Source organism: Sorex araneus, chromosome 5 (assembly GCF_027595985.1).
Source record: "Sorex araneus isolate mSorAra2 chromosome 5, mSorAra2.pri, whole genome shotgun sequence".
Lineage (NCBI taxonomy): Eukaryota > Metazoa > Chordata > Mammalia > Eulipotyphla > Soricidae > Sorex > Sorex araneus.
Window position 1 is genome coordinate 116,934,096 of NC_073306.1, and position 19,261 is coordinate 116,953,356.

The 19,261-nt window shown below is 54.5% G+C and overlaps 1 protein-coding gene across 1 annotated transcript; it reads left to right on the plus strand.

The window, feature by feature from the left end:
• Window positions 1-497: 497 nt before the first annotated feature.
• Window positions 498-14,451, plus strand: BPIFB6 (BPI fold containing family B member 6). The gene is made up of 16 exons (XM_055140120.1): window positions 498-603; window positions 1,116-1,235; window positions 2,500-2,599; window positions 3,710-3,814; window positions 4,276-4,425; window positions 4,995-5,058; window positions 5,422-5,482; window positions 6,038-6,129; window positions 6,817-6,993; window positions 7,952-8,005; window positions 8,334-8,507; window positions 9,318-9,385; window positions 11,470-11,515; window positions 12,371-12,434; window positions 13,343-13,419; window positions 14,244-14,451. Exons 2-16 carry the CDS (start codon window positions 1,136-1,138, stop codon window positions 14,274-14,276), a joined length of 1,365 nt encoding a protein of 454 aa, XP_054996095.1. The 5' UTR covers window positions 498-603; window positions 1,116-1,135; the 3' UTR covers window positions 14,277-14,451.
• The last annotated feature ends 4,810 nt before the right edge of the window (window positions 14,452-19,261 follow it).

Sequence of the window (19,261 nt, forward strand, 5' to 3'; positions counted from 1 at the left end):
CTTGTACCGGCAGGAAGTGCTTCTCTGTTAGGTGCCAGCCAATCCAACACACACTTACACACACATTCACATACACACTCAGACATACACATGTACAGTCACATATATACACACTCACATACTCACATTCTTACACACACATTTACACACACTCAAACATACACACAGGCGTCCATTCACACTCACACACACATCCATACACACTCTCATTCACACACACTCAGATATGCACACACATACATATTTACACACACACACACACACACACACACACACACTGTAGCTTTCCTTTAGGAATCAGCGGTCAGGAGGGGCACAGCCATTGCCTTGCGGTGCAGCCTCCCTGCCGGCCACAGAGCAGGCACTCAGTTATAGAGCTGTGAACGAGCGTGTGCGGGCAGGCGTGAGCCAGACTGCTCAGCCCTGCCCAGGGAACGCCCCCTGTGAACGGAGGACCTCTCAGTGCTCAGGCCTGTGGGCCCAGGGGTCCAGCTAAAATCCCTTCTCCTGGCAACGTGGCCACCACCCACCTTGGTTCTTTTCAGCCACAGCTCAAACTTGATATAAGCACTTGACCTTCGGCCGGGAGACCCTCAGGTCTTGGTAAGTCGGAGAGAGGGGCTTTGGGGGTGGGGGTCGTCCAGGCATGGGATGGGCTCTCCTGGGAAGCCTGATAAAGGTCTGGGGTGAGAGGTCCTTCTTTGGTTCTCTGCCCTCTGACTGGGAGACTAGGGTAGGGTGTGCCTCAGTTTCCCCATTGTGTGGAGAGTTCTGGGCTTCCTGTAGAAGTGGAGCTGAGCTAGAGGAGGCAGGTCCGCTCTGGACTGTAGTTCAGAGGGCTTGGGAAGCAGAGGGTCCCCCGCTGTCCCACCGCGGCAAAGTTCCCCATGGGAAGCAGCAGAGCCCTGGCTTCGGGCTAGTGGGCAGCCCGAGAGGAGGCTGCCCGGGCGCGGGGGCCTGGGGACCCGCGTGGCCTTGATGCCTCTGGGGAAGCCTTGATGAGGAGGCTAGAGTGGCACCCCTGGGCCCCTGAGATCCCCCTGGGCCCCCCCCCCCCCCCCGCTACCCCGGAGCACACGCGTCCCTCAGGGGACTGTGGGTTGTGCCCCACCCAGCCCCGTGGCACAGGCGGAGGATGCTGTGGATCCCGTGTCTCGCACTCTGGGGCCTGCTGACCAGTGCACGGGCTGACCCCGGGGCCCAGCTGCGCTTGGGCATGGACATCATGAACCACGGTGAGCTGGGGGCCCCGGGAGAGGGGCTGGTGGTGGGCCTGGGGGCAGCAGTAGGGAGTGATGTGCCTGTCTGTGTGGTTGGAGCATCTTATGATCCCCAAGATCAACTCCAAAGGAAGGCATTAATATTCTTCCATTTTACAGAGTGTGTGTGGGATAAACTGAGGCCCAGAGAAAATGGGTGATGTGCCTGAGGTCGCCCAAGTGTGGGAGGCAGAACTGGAAACACTGCCTCCTTGAAACTGAGCCCTGAGTTAGGGGTTAGTGACCACAGGTGGGCTGGGGGGGTGACAGACAGGAGCCAAATCCTAGCTCTGTCCACAATTTGCTGTGTGACCTCAGGCAAGTCACTTCCTCTCTCTGGTTGCCTTAGCTTACCTGTCCATATAGAGGAGGGTGAACAGGGTGTCGATAGGTATCAGTAGGGTGTCAATAGGATACTCTTGCCTTACCTTGGAAGGATCAGATGAGATCTGAGATTCACAGCTCCTGCAGGGACTCCAGGAAAGTTTCCTTTCTCTAATGCCACAACGCCACAACATCAAATAAAGTGGTCCCCAGGAGCCAAGCGCTGATGGAAGTGCTCTGTTCCCTCAGCATTAGTCCCTCCCCCGCCCACGGGGTGTGGGGTAATTCTCCCGTGACCCGAGTAAAGGAGTATTAGGGATGAGGAACTCCTTTGGGGTTGCAGCCTCCTGCCTGGGGAACACAATGTTGCAGCTTCGGGCCTGGAATCTTACCGGGGTAAACCCAGCAATGCCAAAGTCATGCAGCTTTCCTAGTGATGGGGCGGCCAGATCAAGTGTTCACCGTAGCTTGGGGTTCAAGCTCCCGTGACCTGGCCCAGCAAACTCCCCATCCCCCCTGCCTGTGCCTGCTCAGCCGATCACTGTCCTGCCCTGCGACCTTCTCTGTCCCCGCCCACTTGTACTGCTGTGTCTTCTGCCTGATTGTCCCCCTTCCCCCTTATCCCTTTGCAACTCCTGCTCCTCCCTCAAGGACTGGGCCAGATGTCACTCTGTCACCGCCTTCTGGAAGACTTCGCTTCCTGGCCCTCATGCTGGGTTTCTCCAGCTGCCTACACTTAGGAAGACTCTTGGCACTGTGCCCCGCCATGGCTGGTGGCTCTGTGTCCCTGGCATCCAGCTAGAAGGGAGAAGGGAGGGGGGGCATGGCTCATCGCTCAGCCTCCACACTGGTGCCCCCTGGGGAGGGGCCCGGGACTGGAGTGGTGAGAGCCACCGCGAGTGTGTCTCTGTTGTAGAGGTGAAGCGGGCCCTGGAGGAGAGTCAGATCCTAGAGAAGATGGCTGCGGAAGCGAGCAATAATGGGCCTGCGATGAAAGCCGTCAAAGGCATCAAAGAGTGAGAGGGCACTGGGTGCGGGGTGGGGCGGAGCAGAGGGATGGGGGAGGGCCCTCGGGAGCAGGTGTGGAGCCTCTTCCAGGTCCGATGCCTGGGTCTCTCCTCAGTCATCCGCCCAACGAGGGCAGACACCTCCTGTTGTGAGTTGGGTCCTTAAACAGACACTTCCTGTTGTGAGCTGGGTCCTTAAACAGACACTTCCTGTTGTGAGCTGGGTACTTGGACTGACACTTCCTGTTGTGAGCAGGGTCCTTGGGTGGAGAAAGGGGGTTGAAAAGACAGGCTCTAGATCCCTACTCCAAGCAGGAGGCCAGTTTGTGTGTGTGTGTGTGTGTGTGTGTGAGAGAGAGAGAGAGAGAGAGAGAGACAGACAGAGAGAGAGAGAGACAGAGAGAGAGAGACAGAGAGAGAGAGACAGAGAGAGAGAAAGAGACAGAGACAGAGACAGAGGCAGAAGCAGAGACAGAGGCAGAGAGAGAATCCTCCCAGCGGTGGGGCTGCGAACTCATGACACAGACTGAATGGCATGATGACAATATGAATGACGGGACCAATGGGCTCTGTTACATCATATGGAGTTAATGGAAACTGGACTGTAATCAATTAGTAATGCCTGCCAAGAGGGCAGCAGTGGGAGGTCAGTGTGTCTTTCTGGACTGCAGGCTTGCAACCTGGAGGGACTTTGCCTCCAAAGTCTGTTCGGCAAAATCTGGAGGTAGTTTTGCTTGTCATGACTTGAGGGATGGACTAGGGGGAAGGCACCTATGTCCTTGGTGGGTTGTGGCCACAATTACTCCTAATGTACCCTACCACCTACAGCATGGTCCCCATGGGTCAGTAGAACCCCTCTTGAAAAACTCTGACCTCAGCAAAGCTCATAATGTTTCCAGTGGAGAAGTAGAGGCCTTAGACAGGAAGGATCATATGTGTAGACAGTACTGTTTCCCATGACAGATGCCCCAACTTTTGTGTCTGTTTCACCATGGCTCTGAGAGGCAGGCTGGTCCCTGAGATGGGGTGGGGGCTTACCCCAGACCTTCTGGCAAGGTGGTGGAGGAACAGGTGAAGGATCTTGCTCTTATTTCCTTGATTCTCTTGGTGACTGTCCAGTGTGAAGGTGTCGGATGTGCTGGAACCAGCCATCACCTTTAACTTCATCCCCGGGAAGGGCGTCTCCCAGTGTGTGTCCACAGGCATGACCATCAACGGCAAGAGGTGAGTGTGGAGGGAAGGGGAGGCTGGGAAGGGAGCTCCTGTCTCACCCTCCCTTGCTCATATACCGACTCCTGCGAAGCCCCTGGGTGCTGTGGCCTGAGATGAGGCAAACTCAGATCCTCTCATAACGGCCAACAAGACCTGAGCACAGAGGTTCAGAGATGAAGGATTCGGATTAGGACAAAAGATGCCTTGGCATAGGAGAGGGATCAGAGAAGGCCTTTGGGCGATCAGTTCCCAGTGCAACAGTTTTGAAGGATGTAGACGCGTTCACCAAAGAAAGGGTGATGGTGGGACCGTGGGTGGGTCCCATTCCTCTTCTTTCTTCCTGTCCTATGGCGGTTGTTCCCCACCTTTCCCACTCTCAGAGCTACTGAGCTCGCAGGTCCAGAGGAGACAGGGAGAGTGGACGCCACGTGGCTAGGATGCCCATGGTGCCTGCCCCTCCCTGCCCGCTCTAGCTTCATGGGTGGGAACATGGAGATTATCATCGTCCTGAACATCACCGCCACCGACCGGCTCCTGCGGGACGAGGAGACGGGCCTCCCCACGTTCAAGAGTGAGGACTGTGAGATCAACCTGATCAGTGTGAAGACCAACCTGCCCAGCAAGTGAGGGGCTCTGTGGCCGTGGGGAGGAGGGCTGGGGGCACATGACACACCCCACTTCTTTTTTTATTATTATTATTTTGATGAATCATTGTGAGATACATTTACAGACTTACAAATTTTCATGATTACGTTTCAATCAAACAATGTTCGAGTACCCATCTCTCCACCAGTGCCATTCTCCACCACCAATGTTCCCAGTGTCCCTCCTGCCACCCCCACCGCTTCCCACCCCCTGCCTCTGTGGCCGACACATCCCCTCTGACTCGCTCTCTCCTTTCGGGTGTTAGCAGCCATCATGTTTGGTCCATAGCCTGCTTTCAGCACGCGTCTACCATCCCGAGTGATCCTTCCAACCATCATTTGCTTAGTGTTCTCTTCTCCATCCCACTTGCCTTTCCCCCCCAGCACACGAGATTGGCTTCCAAGCTGTGAGGCCACCCTCCTGGCCTTTGTCTTTACTATCCTTGCGCACCCCACATCTGACACTGTAGCTCATCCTTCCCTGAAGTGCCCCTGCACCACTGTGCCTAACTTCCTGCCGATTGTGGCTGTCTCCACCCTCTGTCTAGCATGCTGCCCAGCGTGGTGAACAAGTTCCTGGACGGCACCCTGCACAAAGTTCTCCCTGTCATGGTGAGTGTCCGCACAGGGCCTACCTGTGGCCAACCTTAGACCAGGACTGGTGTAGCACTGGCCTCTTTGTGACGGCTGGGAAGTTAGTGATATCTGTCATGAACCTAGGAGGAGGACATGGAGGGCTGCATGTGGCGGGGGGGCCCCAGCCCACCTCAAGTGAGCAGGAGCGAGTCTCACCTATCCCACAGGCTGTACCATAGTGCAGGCTCTGCCTCTGCCTCCCCAAAGCCTGCGATTTTCCCTTCCAGGCCCTGTCCTGCCAGGCTCATCGTGGGCCCGGCTGTGGAACCGCATTCTGCTGTGTGGAGTGAGGCCCTCCATGCAGGGGGCCCCTCAGTCTAACACCTTCTCTAATTCCAGCTGTGTCCAGCAATTGACGCGGTCCTGGTGTATGTGAACAAGAAGTGGGCCAACCTTCTGGGTGAGTGTGGCCCTCCCAGCCGCATCCAGGAATGCCAGGGCCTGCCTAGGGACTTGATGAGGCCAACCACCACGGTTTCTATCCACCCCCACCCCCACTCCCCTTCTCCAGGGGACAGGTGAGCTTCCAAGGGACTCAGGCATCTGCACTCGTTACTTCTCCTCCCAACCTTCCACCCATCAGTGCTCAGCCAAGGAGCAGTAGCCATTGGGCCTTTAGAGCACTGTTCCTGGTAGCAAGGATACCCAACTCCACCACCATCTCGGAAGCCATGGCGCTTCCCAGGGCCCCCCAGTGTGTGGGACAGGAGAGAGTCCGAGACTGAGGTGCTTGTGCCAGCAGGATGCCCTGGGCCGCATCAGCCAACCTGTGGGGAGCTGCAGCTCTCTGGCTGTGGAGAGATGGGGCCGGGGCCGGTCTCCGTCCCTGGATGCCGTTACTGAACTCTGAGTGCTGAGTCCCTGACCTTAGCTCACGTGGTGGCCCAAGGTTCTTGGCACCTGCACCAGGCTCTGGGGGCCTCAGGTGTCTGAATGGAGGTTCCTCTCTGCACAGACCCCATGCCCGTGGGCTCAATGGGCACCGTTAAATATGTCCTGATGTCTGTCCCGACCTCCACGGCCAGCTACCTCCAAGTGGACTTCAGTGTGAGTGCTGGGGTGTCCCCCGGGACAGGCAACTGGGCTATGGAGGCAGGGAGGGCCCTTGGGGTCTTCGAAGATCAGGCCCATCGTGAGTGTCCCCATCCTCCCTTTACCTGCTCTTAGCAGGAACCCCCAAGTCCAGCACTGCTGACCCCATGCTCACACCTTCTGCTTCTCCCTGTGTGCACAGACACTCCCTGTGTCTGTCCCCCGCTATAGTGTAGAGTGGGGTGCCCTGGGGCCCCGAGGGGAGGCGGACTTGCTAGGGTGGTGCTGGGAGCTGTCGCAGAGTTGGGTCCTCACCTAGATCTCCCGAGCCTCAGGTGAGTCAGTGAGATGCACCTTCTAGAACTGGGAAGAAGATTCCCGAGAAGTCAGCTCCTAGAGAAGTTTTCCTCTGGGCTGGCTCTGACGGGCCCGGGGTCTCCTCTTAACCTGTCCCCAGGAGTAAAAGAAACACCATAGTCTGCATCCGGGAGTGAGATGCCACAGAACGCGGGTTCCTTCGGCGACCTTGGAGATGCCTAACCTGTGGGTTAGGGGTTGGCTTCACCTCCCAGGCCTTCATCAGCCCATGGTGCACTGGGTGCAGGGGCCTCTGCAACTCGCTCAGGCTCCAACATCCAGTGACTTGCTCCTTTGGGGCAGGTGTGAGACTATGGTCCCATCTGACTCTCGACTTTCCCTTAGCCCGAGGTGCAGCAGCAAGACGGCAACACAATCGCACTGGCTGAGGCTGACAAGCCCCCCCAGATCCCCGAGGGTTATGCTGAGGGCTCCTCACAACTGCTGCTCTCGGCCACCCTCCTCACCGCAGAGCTGACCCTTCTGCAGAAGTCCTTTGATGTGAAAATCAAAGAGAAGAAGGTGAGCTGTCTAATGTCACCTCTCCCCCCCTCACACCTGACTTCCCGCCATCCCTGAAATCATTGTCCTGGGGTTATGGGTAATACTAGGACTGAGTGATGCCAAGACTGACATGTGTTTCTGCCTTCAGTTTACCCTACCCCCAAAGTGATTGTTGCTCTGTCCTTGTGACCATCAGCTACTCACCCATCCATTTTGTTGCCCAGACAAGCTTATTCATGAGTCTATGTGCCACTCACCTATCTTCCTTTTATCCAAATATTCACCCATCTACCTATCTTGGTACTATGTATTCCTCCTCTAGGGCCTACTCCTTCCAAGTAGCATCCCTTTGTTCCTTCATGTCATCCACACGACATTTAGAGCACGGTCTGATACTATGGAATGAGTAAATCTATGCATTCACATTGATCACCCAAACATTCTGTTCAACTCTACATTACCTGCCCTCCTATTCATCTGTTCATTTGTCCCTCCATTCGTCCATGCATGCATGTGTCTATTCATCCACCTTAACTGATCCATCCATTCATTCCCTCATCCCAGCACTCCTCATTAATCCATATTCCTTCTCATCTATTCTACAACTCATTAATCCATGAATCACATATTTGTCATGTCATTGAATCCTTCAAACACCCATCCATCCATCATCCAACCACCATCCACCTATTTTTTATCAGTTTTCTTATCTTCTATTCATTTATATCATTAATCCACTCCATCCTTCTAGTCACTCAATTCTGCAATCTATCCATCCATCCACTTTTTCATCCAACATTTTCTCAGTATTTGTCATTATGCTAAAATCTATGGAATACCACAGTCTCACAGTGTCATGCATTTTATTTTTTGATGACGAGAACTTTAGAATATCACTTCTCTCATCAGAGGAGATGTTTGTTAGGACAGGTCAAGGAAGGCTTCAAAAACCCTAACTCTAGCTTTTATTTTGTAGATTGGGAAGCTACCCCCACAAACCACCAAGACACTGGCTAAATTCATCCCCAAGGTGAGTTCCCCAATGCCTGATGATCCCTGTTCCTGCCAGCCTTTTTCTTCCCCAGTTAAGAGCATAAGGGCCTCGGGACACAGCTTTACAATGCTTCACTCAATGGGGCATCATCCAGACATCTCCCTACATACTGTTTATGTAACACTATAGAACCAGTGCGATGTTTGTTTTGCCTCTTTGATTTCCCAGTAGACACACCCCACCTTCCACACTGCGCTTTCTGGCTCTAAAAGATAGAAACCGCCCCTGATGTGGCAGATTCCTGCTTTGAATCGAAGCCACAGTTCTGGTGGGTGTCCCTGAGCTAGATGTCTACTCTCGATAGGTGGCTAAAGCCTACCCCAAGTCAAAGCCCCTGGTGACACAGATCAAGATTAATAAGCCACCCAAGGTCACCATGAAGTCAGGAAAGAGCCTGCTGCACCTCCATGGCACCCTGGAGATGTTTGCCACGCGGCGTCGCAGCAAGCCCCCCACGTCTCTCTTCCTCCTGGATATGGTGAGTGGAATCTCTACCCCAGTTCCACCCAGCCTTGTGGGTACTTGAGACCAGAGGGCAGGGCTGCAGTTGACACCAAGTAATGGAGGGAAGGGATCTTCCTTGATCTCAGCTGTGTTGAGGTCCCCAGGCACTGCCACCTGGGGCTGATTCTTGGCTCTGCCACTGATCCTTTAAATGGCTCAAAGGATCAACACACCGAGAGTCAAAAGTTCCTCTGAGATAAATTTCTCCTCCCTCTTCTTCCTTCCTTCCCTCTCTCATCCCCGATCCTTCATTAGTATCTCTAAGGACAGGAATAGTCTCACTCAGAGAATTGTGGGAGCCAGAGAGAGCTCATTCAGTCTGAAGGAATCAGAGGACTTTCTGGAGGAGGTGATGCCTGAGCTAGGTTTTGAAGGTTGAGCCGGAGCTGGCCAGGGAGGGGGTCAATGTTGGGAGGACAGGGAATGGAGGCTACTCCATGTGTGCCAAAGTCTAGAACAATAACACGGTGTTTGTAGGTTCAGGGATCTGTAAATACTCTAGGAGTGTGTGTGTGTGTGTGTGTGTGTGTGTGTGGCGGGGAGGGGGCATGTGTTCGAGGCTTGGTTGTTGTCCTGCGCCAGGCCCAGGGAGGAATGAAGAGTCCGAGCTAGGGCTGGGGGGAATCTGCAGGGTTCAGGTCCTGAAGCTGAAAGGGACAGAGAGGAGGACCCTGGACTTGTCTGGGAAGTGAAGGTAGTGCAGGAAAGGTGGTGATGCCACTGGTTTAACCAGCTCTGCCTGGACCCCATAACCATGCCTGTTTCCCCTGCTTCTCCCAATCAGCACTTCAACTTGAAAATCCAGTTTTCACTGAGTAAGAACCGACTGAAGCTGGCCACATCTATGAACAGGTGGGTGCCTGCTGCCTGGGTGGCATCCTGGTGCCCCTGTGTGGGCTTTGCCTATGCCACTGGCTTCTTGCTCCAGGCTCAGATGCGGCCAGCAGAGTCCACACTGCCAGCTCTCCGTGCTCAGACCCTCAGCGTCTCCTCCCTGTTGCTAAGGCCTTTTTCTCAAATCTTAGCCTGGCACTTGAGGGTTCTTCTCAAATCCTCCACTGGCTGCTCCCACTTTTTTGGCAGACCCTTGTCTTCTGGGTCTCACCATTGCTCTTGTCTCCCCCCCCCCTTTTCTTTTTTTTTTTTTTGCTTTTTGGGTCACAGGGGTTCCTCCTGGCTCTGCACTCAGGAATTACTCCTGGCGGTGCTCAGGGGACCATATGGGATGCTGGGAATTGAACCCGGGCCGGCCGCGTGCAAGTCACACACCCTACCCGCTGTGCTATCACTCCAGCCCCAGGCGCTTTTCTTTTCTGCCTCTCTGTCTCTGTCTGTCTCTGTCTCCCCCTCCTTTTATTTAGCTGGCTTTGGTCCATGTCATTCAAATGCCACTTCCCAACCTGAGCTCATCTCATATGCCACCTCCTCCAAGAAGTCTTTCCTTACTTTATGGAGCTTTGTCTAGGTGAGACACTGTGCACACATTTGATTCATTGTTCAACTTCGCTTTAAGATTACTCATTTTTTTCCTATCTTCTATAATTTTTCATCTGACTTGTATGAGGCTAGGATATTTTTTCAGTTGCAAGCAACAGTTCTCACTAGAATTGATCTAGGTCCCAAAGGGAAATTCTTGCTCATAGAATTGAAAACTCAAGGGCGGCAGCAGCCTGCGTGAAACCCTTCAGAATCTCTCTTTCCAGCCTGGCCTTTGCTGTCCACTTTATTGGCTCAATACTCAGGGGAGGGGAGGAAGAAAGAGCAGCTTCTGTCCACAGGGGAGCGTTGACCTTAACAAGACCAGCCCCTGGGCCTAATGACCAAGGTAGCATCTTCCTCCCCTGTCAGGGATCATATGACCTAGCCTAAGCCAATCAGTAGCTCCAAGTTAGAATACTCATTCTGATTCACCCTGTGGTCTCTGGGCTCAGCTCCACCTGAAAGCCTCAGAATGAGACTGGACGGTAGGGGGCTTGTTACTAGGACAGCAAATCCATGTGGGGGAGATAGAGCCCCAGGTGACCATCACAGGCTTGTCTTACTGCTGATTCATTGTGCCTATTGGAGTCTGTGCAGGGGAGAGCCGGGGGAGGGTCCCAACAGCCCTGCAAGAATCTGGGACTAGGCTAGCGGGGTCTGTCTCTGTACCTGACCTGGGTGGGAGCCATAGACATGGCTGGGAAGCAGGGAGTGGGTGTCCCAGATGGAAGAGTTAGGACTAGTTAGAGTAAAGGAGATGTAGGTATGCCGGTGTTTTTTTTTTTCCTTATTTTTCTTTTTTGCCTTTTTATTGAATCACTGTGCGATAGACCCTTACAAAGCGGTCCATGGTTGGATTTCAGTCATAAGGTGTTCCAACACCCATCCCTCCACCAGTGTACATTTCCCAGCACCAGTGTTCCAGGTTCCCTCCCATCACCCCCCACCACCCACACCCTGTCTGCCTCTATGGCAAGTGCTTTTCTTTCTTTTCTTTTCTTTTTTTTTTTTTTGACTTTTTGGGTCACACCTGGCAATACACAGGGGTCACTCCTGGTTCACGCACTCAGGAATCACTCCTGGCGGTGCTCGGGGGACCATATGGAATGCTGGGAGTGGAACCCGGGTCTGCCACGTGCAAGGCAAACGCCCTACCCACTGTACTATCGCTCCAGCCCCAGGTGCCTTTCTTTTCTGTCTCTCTGACTCTGTCTGTCTCTTTGTCTCTGTCTCTGTCTGTCTGTCTGTCTGTCTGTCTGTCTCTCCCTCTCCCCACCGCCTCCCTTTTTTTGCCATGTGGTTTGAGCAGCGGGAAACAGAACAAGCTGCATTGAGAGGTGGCGAGTGCCTCAGCCTGGGCAGCATGCAAGCGTTGACTTCTGTGCCCTGCGCTGTGGGGTGGGTGCTGCTCCCGGCCCTGATTTCCCTCCCCTTCCCCGGTCTTCCCCTTCTTACAGCTTACTGAGCCTGACCCGGGCATCCTCCTCGGTCGGAGACTTTAATGTAAGTGTCCCAGCTGCTCTGCTCCTTGGCTTGAGGTGTAATCCGGTTTATAGTAGGGAATGTAGGGAAGGGCTCAGAAACGGGGACAGAGAGAATGAAGGCAGTCAGTGGGTGGGTGGGTGGTTCCTGACTTGCTGTGTGACCTTTGGGGAGCCAGTGAGCCTCTCTGAGTCCCTGCTTCATTTTCTGGATACAAGCTGTCTCCCCTGATTAATTTTAAAAACATTGTCAGACATCATGGCAGCCCGACTTGGCTTGGTTGACCCAGACATCATTTATTTATTTATTTATTTATTTATTTATTTATTTATTTATTTATTTATTTATTTATTTATTATCAGTCTTTGTAGTCTCAGGGTCCCACCAGAGCTCGACCTAGCAGATGTTAAAAACAAACAGGAGCCAAGGCAATAGCAAGAGCAAGTAACAGCGGTCACAGATCAACACTCCCACAGTGCCCTGGGCTATGCCCAAACTCACTGCGTCCTTGTGGGAATCCTATGAGGAGGCACTATTATATTCTGCCTTGCCAGGCGAGGACATTGAGGTGTGCAGAGAGGAAGGAGTGAACGAGTGGTTGGAACGGAGTTTTCTGGAGGAGCAGGAATGGGGTCTCTAGGACACGTCTCCTGAATCCCCTCATTCTCCCCATGGCCAAAGTCCCAGGAACCGCAGTGAAGGGGAAAAGGAAGTAAAAGGCCTTGGCCTGCAGCAGAAGCGGGAGGTCTGGTTTTATGGCAACGGGGCGCTAGAGTTTCCCCGGGTCCTGGGCCGGCTGGACTGAGTGCTGACCTGCTCTGTGACATTGCGGGGGTGATGAACTCTGGGTGTTTTCCCCCATTCTCTCTCCTGCAGGAGGAGAAATTGATTGAATTCTTCACTGATTACCTGGGCGCGGCCTACGTTCCCATAGTTGATGGTGAGGGCCCCAACGCTTTGATTTTGCAGGTGCCAAGAAGCGTTTGAGGAGGAAAGGCCCACCTGAGGGGTCTCAAAGTCCCTTCATTGGCCTCAGCTGGGGAGGGCAAAGGGAGCCGATGGCCATTGCTGAGGCTTTGGGACTAAGGTCATCATTTTTGTGTTTTTTTGTGAGTCACATCAGGCTACTCCTGACTCTGGACTGGGGTCACTCCTGGTGGTGAGGGAAAACTGTTCTGTGCGGGGTGGAGTGGGGTGGGGGTGGGGGTGGAGCCTGGTCATCCCGCATGCCAAAGAGCACATGCTCCAGTGGCCCTGATACTATTCATTTTTTTTTGTTTTTCTTTTGGGGCCATACCTGGCTGTGCTCAGGGCTTACTCCTGGCTCTGTACTCAGGGTCCACTTCTGGGGTGCTAGGGGTCAAATCCAGATTGGTCATGTGTAAGGCAAGCACTGTATTATAGCCCCAGCCCTAATGTAGTCTTTTTAAATTTAATTTAATTTTTTTTTTTTTTTTTTGCTTTTTGGGTCACAAATGGTGATGCTCAGGGGTTACTCCTGGCTCTGCACTCAGGAATCACTCCTGGCAGTGCTCAGAAGATCATATGGGATGCTGGGAGTCGAACCCGGGTTGTCCGTGTGCAAGGCTAACACCCTACCCATTGTGCTATTGCTCCAGCCACTAATGTAGTCTTAATGTCACTTGCTGTACCAAGGCCCCTCTTACACTTGGGACTCTGATGATTTACCCCCACTGGAGTCAGATCTCCACCCCGGCGGCGGTGATGTGCAGTCAGACATGATGAATCAATCACGGCACACTCCTCCTCACCTCTGCTCCGGGGAGTGCCTTCTCCCCAATCATTGCAGAGCTATTGGGCCGACATGACTCTTACTGTGTCTCTCAGATTTGCTCCAGGTTGGACTGCCCCTTCCGAACTTCCTGGACATGAATTACAGCCTGGCAAAGCTGGATGTGGTAGAGGTGAGGAAAGGAGCTGGGGAGGGCCAAGCAACACTTTCAGCCACTGAGTGAGGAGTAAAATCCCGCCTTGCTCATGCTGGAGGGAGTAAGGCTGAGGTGGAGGGCAGCGGTCCTCACTGTCATGCTGCCAAACCCCTTCCAAACCTGGATCCCCTTTGGCTGGGTGCTCCCCAGGGGGAAACCCGAATTAAATTTGGGGGGTGGGCCATACCCAGTGATACTCGGGGCTCCTTCTGGCGTCATGGATACTTTAAGAGGTGCTCAGGGGACTTTGCAGGCAGTGCTGGGGAATCCAACCTGGGGCCCCTGCATACAAACCATGTGTTCCAGCCTTTTGAGCTCTCTCCAGACCGCCCCCCCCCTTTGTTTTTTTTTTGGCAAGGGGAGTTTAGAGGCCAGAAATAAATTCTCAGTTCTTTCTCTGCCACCTTGGCCAGAACTTTACCCTAAGTTTCTACATTTTCTGTTGCTTAAAATGGGGTGAATGTGAGTGGGGGTGTCCTTCTACTAGAGCCATTATGGTGAGTCACCGGGGTAGTTTCCCTGAAGGCATGCAGTAAGTGCTCAATAAATAATCGCCTTGCACTGCATGCCAGGTGTTAAGCATGGCACAGTATGTTTTCTCCCTTCCATCTCTCCGCCCTGGAAGTGGTGGGGATTTATTCCCCCTTAGCTGTTGAGAATCTTGAGGCTCAGAGAGAGGAACAAGGGGGTTATTTTCTCCTCTTCACACCTGCTGGTTTCTCTTGCCAGGTTGTACTGCACTTTGGGGGGTTTGCACTGTTGCTCTGCTCACCCCTCCCTGGCCCTTTGCCTCCTGCCAGGACGCCCTGGTGCTGGACTTGAAGCTGGACTGACAAGGGTAGCATCGTCTGCCGGCCGCCTGCACACCACCCACAGGCTCTACCCCACGCAGCAGAGCCCCCGGTGGAGTCGCGTGGGTCGGAACCCCCCGCCACTGGGGTCTGTCTGCTTCCTTGAACCAGGAGTGATCTGGGCAGGCCTGGGTTGGGGCCTTGGCAATAAACTGAGAAAGGCCCTCACCACCTTCTGCAGCCTGGACCTCTTTATTCACGGCAAATAAGCCAACATGGGTTTGGGGTGCAGGGTCCGGCCGGGGCTGGAGGGCAGCTGGCTGCAGCCGTGGGGACCAGCTCGAGCACTGTCGGGGGCCTGCTGAACGCTGTGCTCAGGGCTCATCTTGTCTCATCCACAAAACCATCCTACGAGGAGAGGACAAGCTTGGCTGTCCCCACTTTCCAGATGAGGACATCAAGGCCCAGGCAGGTGTGTGCCCTTGCCCGTGGTCACATTGTTTAGCAAGTGGCAAAGCTCTTCCCATCCCAAATCTTGGCAAGTGGAAGATGACCCCATTGACTGGAAAAGGCCTGGTGCTACCCCACTTCTCCCAGAGCCACTTCCTTTGTCCTCACAGCAGTGCAGGGAGGGCAGGGGTGGCCTGTTTCACAGAGAGGGAGCCTGAGGCCCCAAGAAGCAGAATAACTGGCCCAAGGCCACCAGACAAATCAGGGGGCAGAGCTGAGATTAGAGGTCAGGCTCAGGCGTTAGCCTGCCCAGGCTCAAATCCTGCCTCTGGTTCCTGTGTGTCTGAGCAAGCATGCTCCTCTCTGGGACTCAGTTTCCTCACTTCTACAATGGGGATATTGTATAGTGTATAACGTGTAGTGGGACTGTCATGAGGAAGAGATGAATCGAGTCAGGAGAAGGTTCTCACAGAGCCAGGGACCCTGTGAGTACCCAGCACAAATACCCATGCCCGGGGGTCTGCATGGGGAGGAACAAGAGCAGGAGCACGTTGTTTGTGTGTGTGTGTGTGTGTGTGTGTGTGCTCTCACATGTGTCCTGTGTCTGCAAGTGTATGTGTGCCTGTGTCAGTACATGCATACACGCACATACCCCATGTTTACTTATGCTTGTCCCATGTCATGTGTGCAAGTGTGTCCTTCTGTCAGCATATGTATGTGTGTACTCACATCACATGTGTCCTGTGTCAGTGTGTATGTGTTCCTGGGGTCAGTATATGTGTACATGCATGTGCCCCATGCTATATGTATGTGTAAGTACATGCTAACACGTGTGTAATCATATGCCCATGTCACCACTTGTATGTGTGTACACATGTGACCTATGTCAGTGCTTATCAACGTGTGTCAGTGTGTGCCCTGAGTCAGCATGTCAGCATGTGTCAGTGTGTGCCCTGTGTCATCGTATACGTGTGTTTGTGCCCTGTGTCAGCATGTGTCAGAGTGTGTCAGTGTGCATGTGTCAGCGTGTGCCCTGAGTCAATGTGTGCCCTGTGTCATCTTCTGTGCCTCGGAGCTCTGGCAGCGGGGAGGGCTGGGAGTGCATATTAACGGTCTGGTCATGGGGTTGTGTGTGTGTGATCTACTGGGTCTGTCTGTCCATCTGTCCACCTGTCCTGTGAGCTGAGGGTGTTTCTGCGCCTCACAGAGGACCCTGCCGTGAGGGCCGGCTGGTGCCTGTAGCTCTGCCCAACCCCTCCCCGGACTAACCCCACTGCTTCTAAGCGGCTCCTTCCACGAGTACACGGTCATCACACTGAAGTTAAACACTTAAAAATAAAGTGAACCCCCAAATTAAGGTCATTTTCTAGACTAAAATACCCTTTGATTTGGTAATACATGTAGCCAGGGGCTCCTGGGATCCGTGGGGGCCCCAGGGCCGCGTGAGAGTCTGCAGTAGGTGCTCCTGCCTCCAAGGGGTGGGTGGTCTTTACTGGGACGTCAGAGGGGTCTGGTGTGGCATGGCCAGAGGGAGCTCCCCGGTCCTGGCAGCCAGCTGGTCCTGGCCTGGCCCAGCCCATGCCACAGAGACACAGGGACTGTAGTCCCTTCCCTCACCTTGGCCCGGATGCCAGGGCCGCCCCCTGGCCCCTCACCATCCCCTAATCCCCGCCTTCATCCCCTGGGACAATGGCGCCCTTGACATGGCCTGGCAGATCAGGCGCCCTGGTAATCCTGGGGAGCAGCTGGTGCTGGGGCACAGGGGTGCAGAGATGCCCTCTGACCCCATCCCAACTTAGGGGACTCACCCAGCACATTCAGCCCCACCCACCACCCCATGCCCTGATGGGGAAACCAAGGCACAAAGCTCTGAGGGCCAGGAGGCTTGGGCTGTTCTGTGCTACCTGGAACAGACCACGCTTCCTCGCTGGACTTCAGAGTTCCCACCCGAGACATGGGCGAGGGCTGCAGGCTCTGACCTGACTACATTCTCTGAGTGAACCCTGGGCAGAAAAGGGGAGCTGAGCTAACTCAGCACCGTGACCTTTAGCCTCCGGACAGGCTAAGGCCTAAGTGACCTTGGGGTTCAGTCCTGGCGAGGAGATGAGACAGACACGGATGCTTCTTGTGGGCCGGCTACCCATGGCCCGCTTCCCTGTCTTGACCGGCCAGCGGATGATGTGACAAGTATCCAAATGGCCCTTGGCCACCCTGGGTGGACGGTGATGGAGACTCGGAGCACCTGGACACTCCTCACTCCTTCCCCCTCCAGCCCCACAAGGAAGCAGAGGCTAGAGGTGGGGCGGGCAGCCCACGGGCGGGCAGGGGGCAGCCCGGGACCAGAATCCACCCTTTGCCTTTCCGCCACCCTGACGGCCATCAGCTCCATCCAGAAACAGGGAGCAGAGAGCTGATGCGGTGGGTGCAGGCATGAGGAGCAGAGGGGGCAGAGCTAGGTCTTGGGGGGCCCACCACTCTCACCCCTGCCTCTGGGGCTTTGCCAGGCAGCCCAGCCCTGGACAGAGGAAGACCATAGCAGGTTCCTGCAGGTGGGTCCCCACCGTGTCCCACCCCCTCCTCAACTCTCCTTCCCTTGCCCGCCGTCCGTGCAAGCACCAGGGAAGGCTGGAGCCAGTGACCCACTAGGGACCCTTTGCTTCTGATGCCCATTTCCCAGAGAATGCCCATCCTCATGGCACACCATGACCATGAGCCCATTCTGCAGACAGGGACACTGGTTCTTCCAGGTCTCCTAAATGGGGGTAACACTTGGACTGGAACCCGGGAATTCTGGCCCACACCAGAGCCTGCACTCCAGGAGCAAATGCCCAGAGGTTATGTTTTTTTTTGCTCTTACTCCCTGCCCTAGTCTCTTCTGGGCTCCCCCTCACCTTCCCCAGGGCCCCGAGGACACACACCCGGTTTCCCAGCAGGCTTGCCCACATGTCAGGCTCCGGGGGCTCCATCCACGGTCTGGGTGTCTACACACGGGCGTTTAAATGACTCTGCCCAGGCCCAGGCCCAGGCCCTGACTCCGCTCAGGGCCCACGGAGGCTTGCAGCATCCTGCGGAGCTGAGGGGAGTGGCAGCGTCCTCTGAGGGTGGGTCTGGGAGGAAGGGGGGAGATAAGGCTGGCCGGAAAGTGGCAGCATTTTGCGTCCTTCCTAGCGGCCAGGCTGGGCGGCAGTTAAGACTGCAAGTGGTAAGGACCCGAGACTTGGCGGGCTTCCTGGGGCCGGCAGCCTCCCCTTGGCTCCTAGGGTGTAAGACGAGGAGATAATGATAGTGTTAACCTCAGCGACCATTACGGGGACCGGATGGCTTCCCACACGTCAGCGCGGGCTTGCACGCTCCATGAATGCTGGCTGCGAGCTCGCCCTTCTCCTCAGACACAAATCCTAAATCTGTGGGCAATCCCCCGAGCGGGCGGGGTGCAGAGAGCTGTACTTATGGGGATTGCTGGGCACATGCAGGAGCCCTGCTCTGATCCCACAATCCCACTCCCGTGGAGAGCCTGGAGGGAGGAACATATAGTCCACATGTGTGTCCACACGTGTGTCCACACGTGTGTCCACATAACACACATTCCACACTGCATGTGCACACATGTCCATGTAACACAGGCACACATAATATCCATACAACACATGTCCACACAACACATGCCCACACATGTTCTTGAAATACATGCAACACAATACCCTATATGACAAATGGCCATATAACACATGTCCACACAATGTATGCCCACACAACATATGTCCTTAGAAGGCATACCCACATAACATGACTACACAACACGTGTCCATGAAACATGTCCTCACAACACGTGCTTGTATAACATATGTCCATACACTGTGTGCCCACATAACACAAGTCTACATAAAATACTGCGTGAAACATTCCAACACAACACATTTGTCCATGCATGTGCACACAACACCTCCTCAGATAGCATGTGCCCACGCAACACATGTCCACATGACGCACGTCCACACTACACATCCCAATACATGCTCACATAGCATATGTCCACAAACATATGTCCAGAAAGACAGGAATATTCATAGCAGCTTTGGTCCCATTAGCTGAAGGCTGGAAAGCCCAAGTGGCCATAGGCATGTGGACCCACATCTCAGCGGAGAGCCCATCAGTGGCTCTCCCGGCTCGAGTGATTTTCCCAGTGGGTGCAGGAAGCCACCTGTGGCATTCCACAGCTACGGCTCTCAGGAGCGCGCTGGATTCTCCTACAGAGCTGGAGATGGGGCCACAGACAGGAGGGGCAGGAATGGGCTTCGGGGTGACTCTCAAGGTTCTTGGAGCTATCACTTGGGATCTGAATTCACTTCCAATGGAAGTTGACTCTTTTTTTGGGGGGTCATACCTGGGGATCCTCAGGGGTTACTCCTGGCTCTGCCCTCAGGAACCATTTCTGGTGGTGCTCGGGGGACCATATGGGATGCCAGGGATCGACTCTGGGTTGGGACCCTGCAATGCAGCAGCCTCTTCTCTGCACGATTGCTCCAGCACCGAGAGTTGACTTATTAAGAGGGTGGGAGTGGTTGAGTAGCGCTGCA

Excerpts from the sequence above, each read along its gene's own strand:
- BPIFB6 (XM_055140120.1), top strand. The coding sequence starts at position 1,136 with ATGCTGTGGATCCCGTGTCTCGCACTCTGGGGCCTGCTGACCAGTGCA. Across the intron at positions 2,600-3,709 it reads GCCGTCAAAGGCATCAAAGA|TGTGAAGGTGTCGGATGTGC; the intron begins GTGAGAGGGCAC and ends GTGACTGTCCAG. Across the intron at positions 6,994-7,951 it reads TGAAAATCAAAGAGAAGAAG|ATTGGGAAGCTACCCCCACA; the intron begins GTGAGCTGTCTA and ends TTTATTTTGTAG.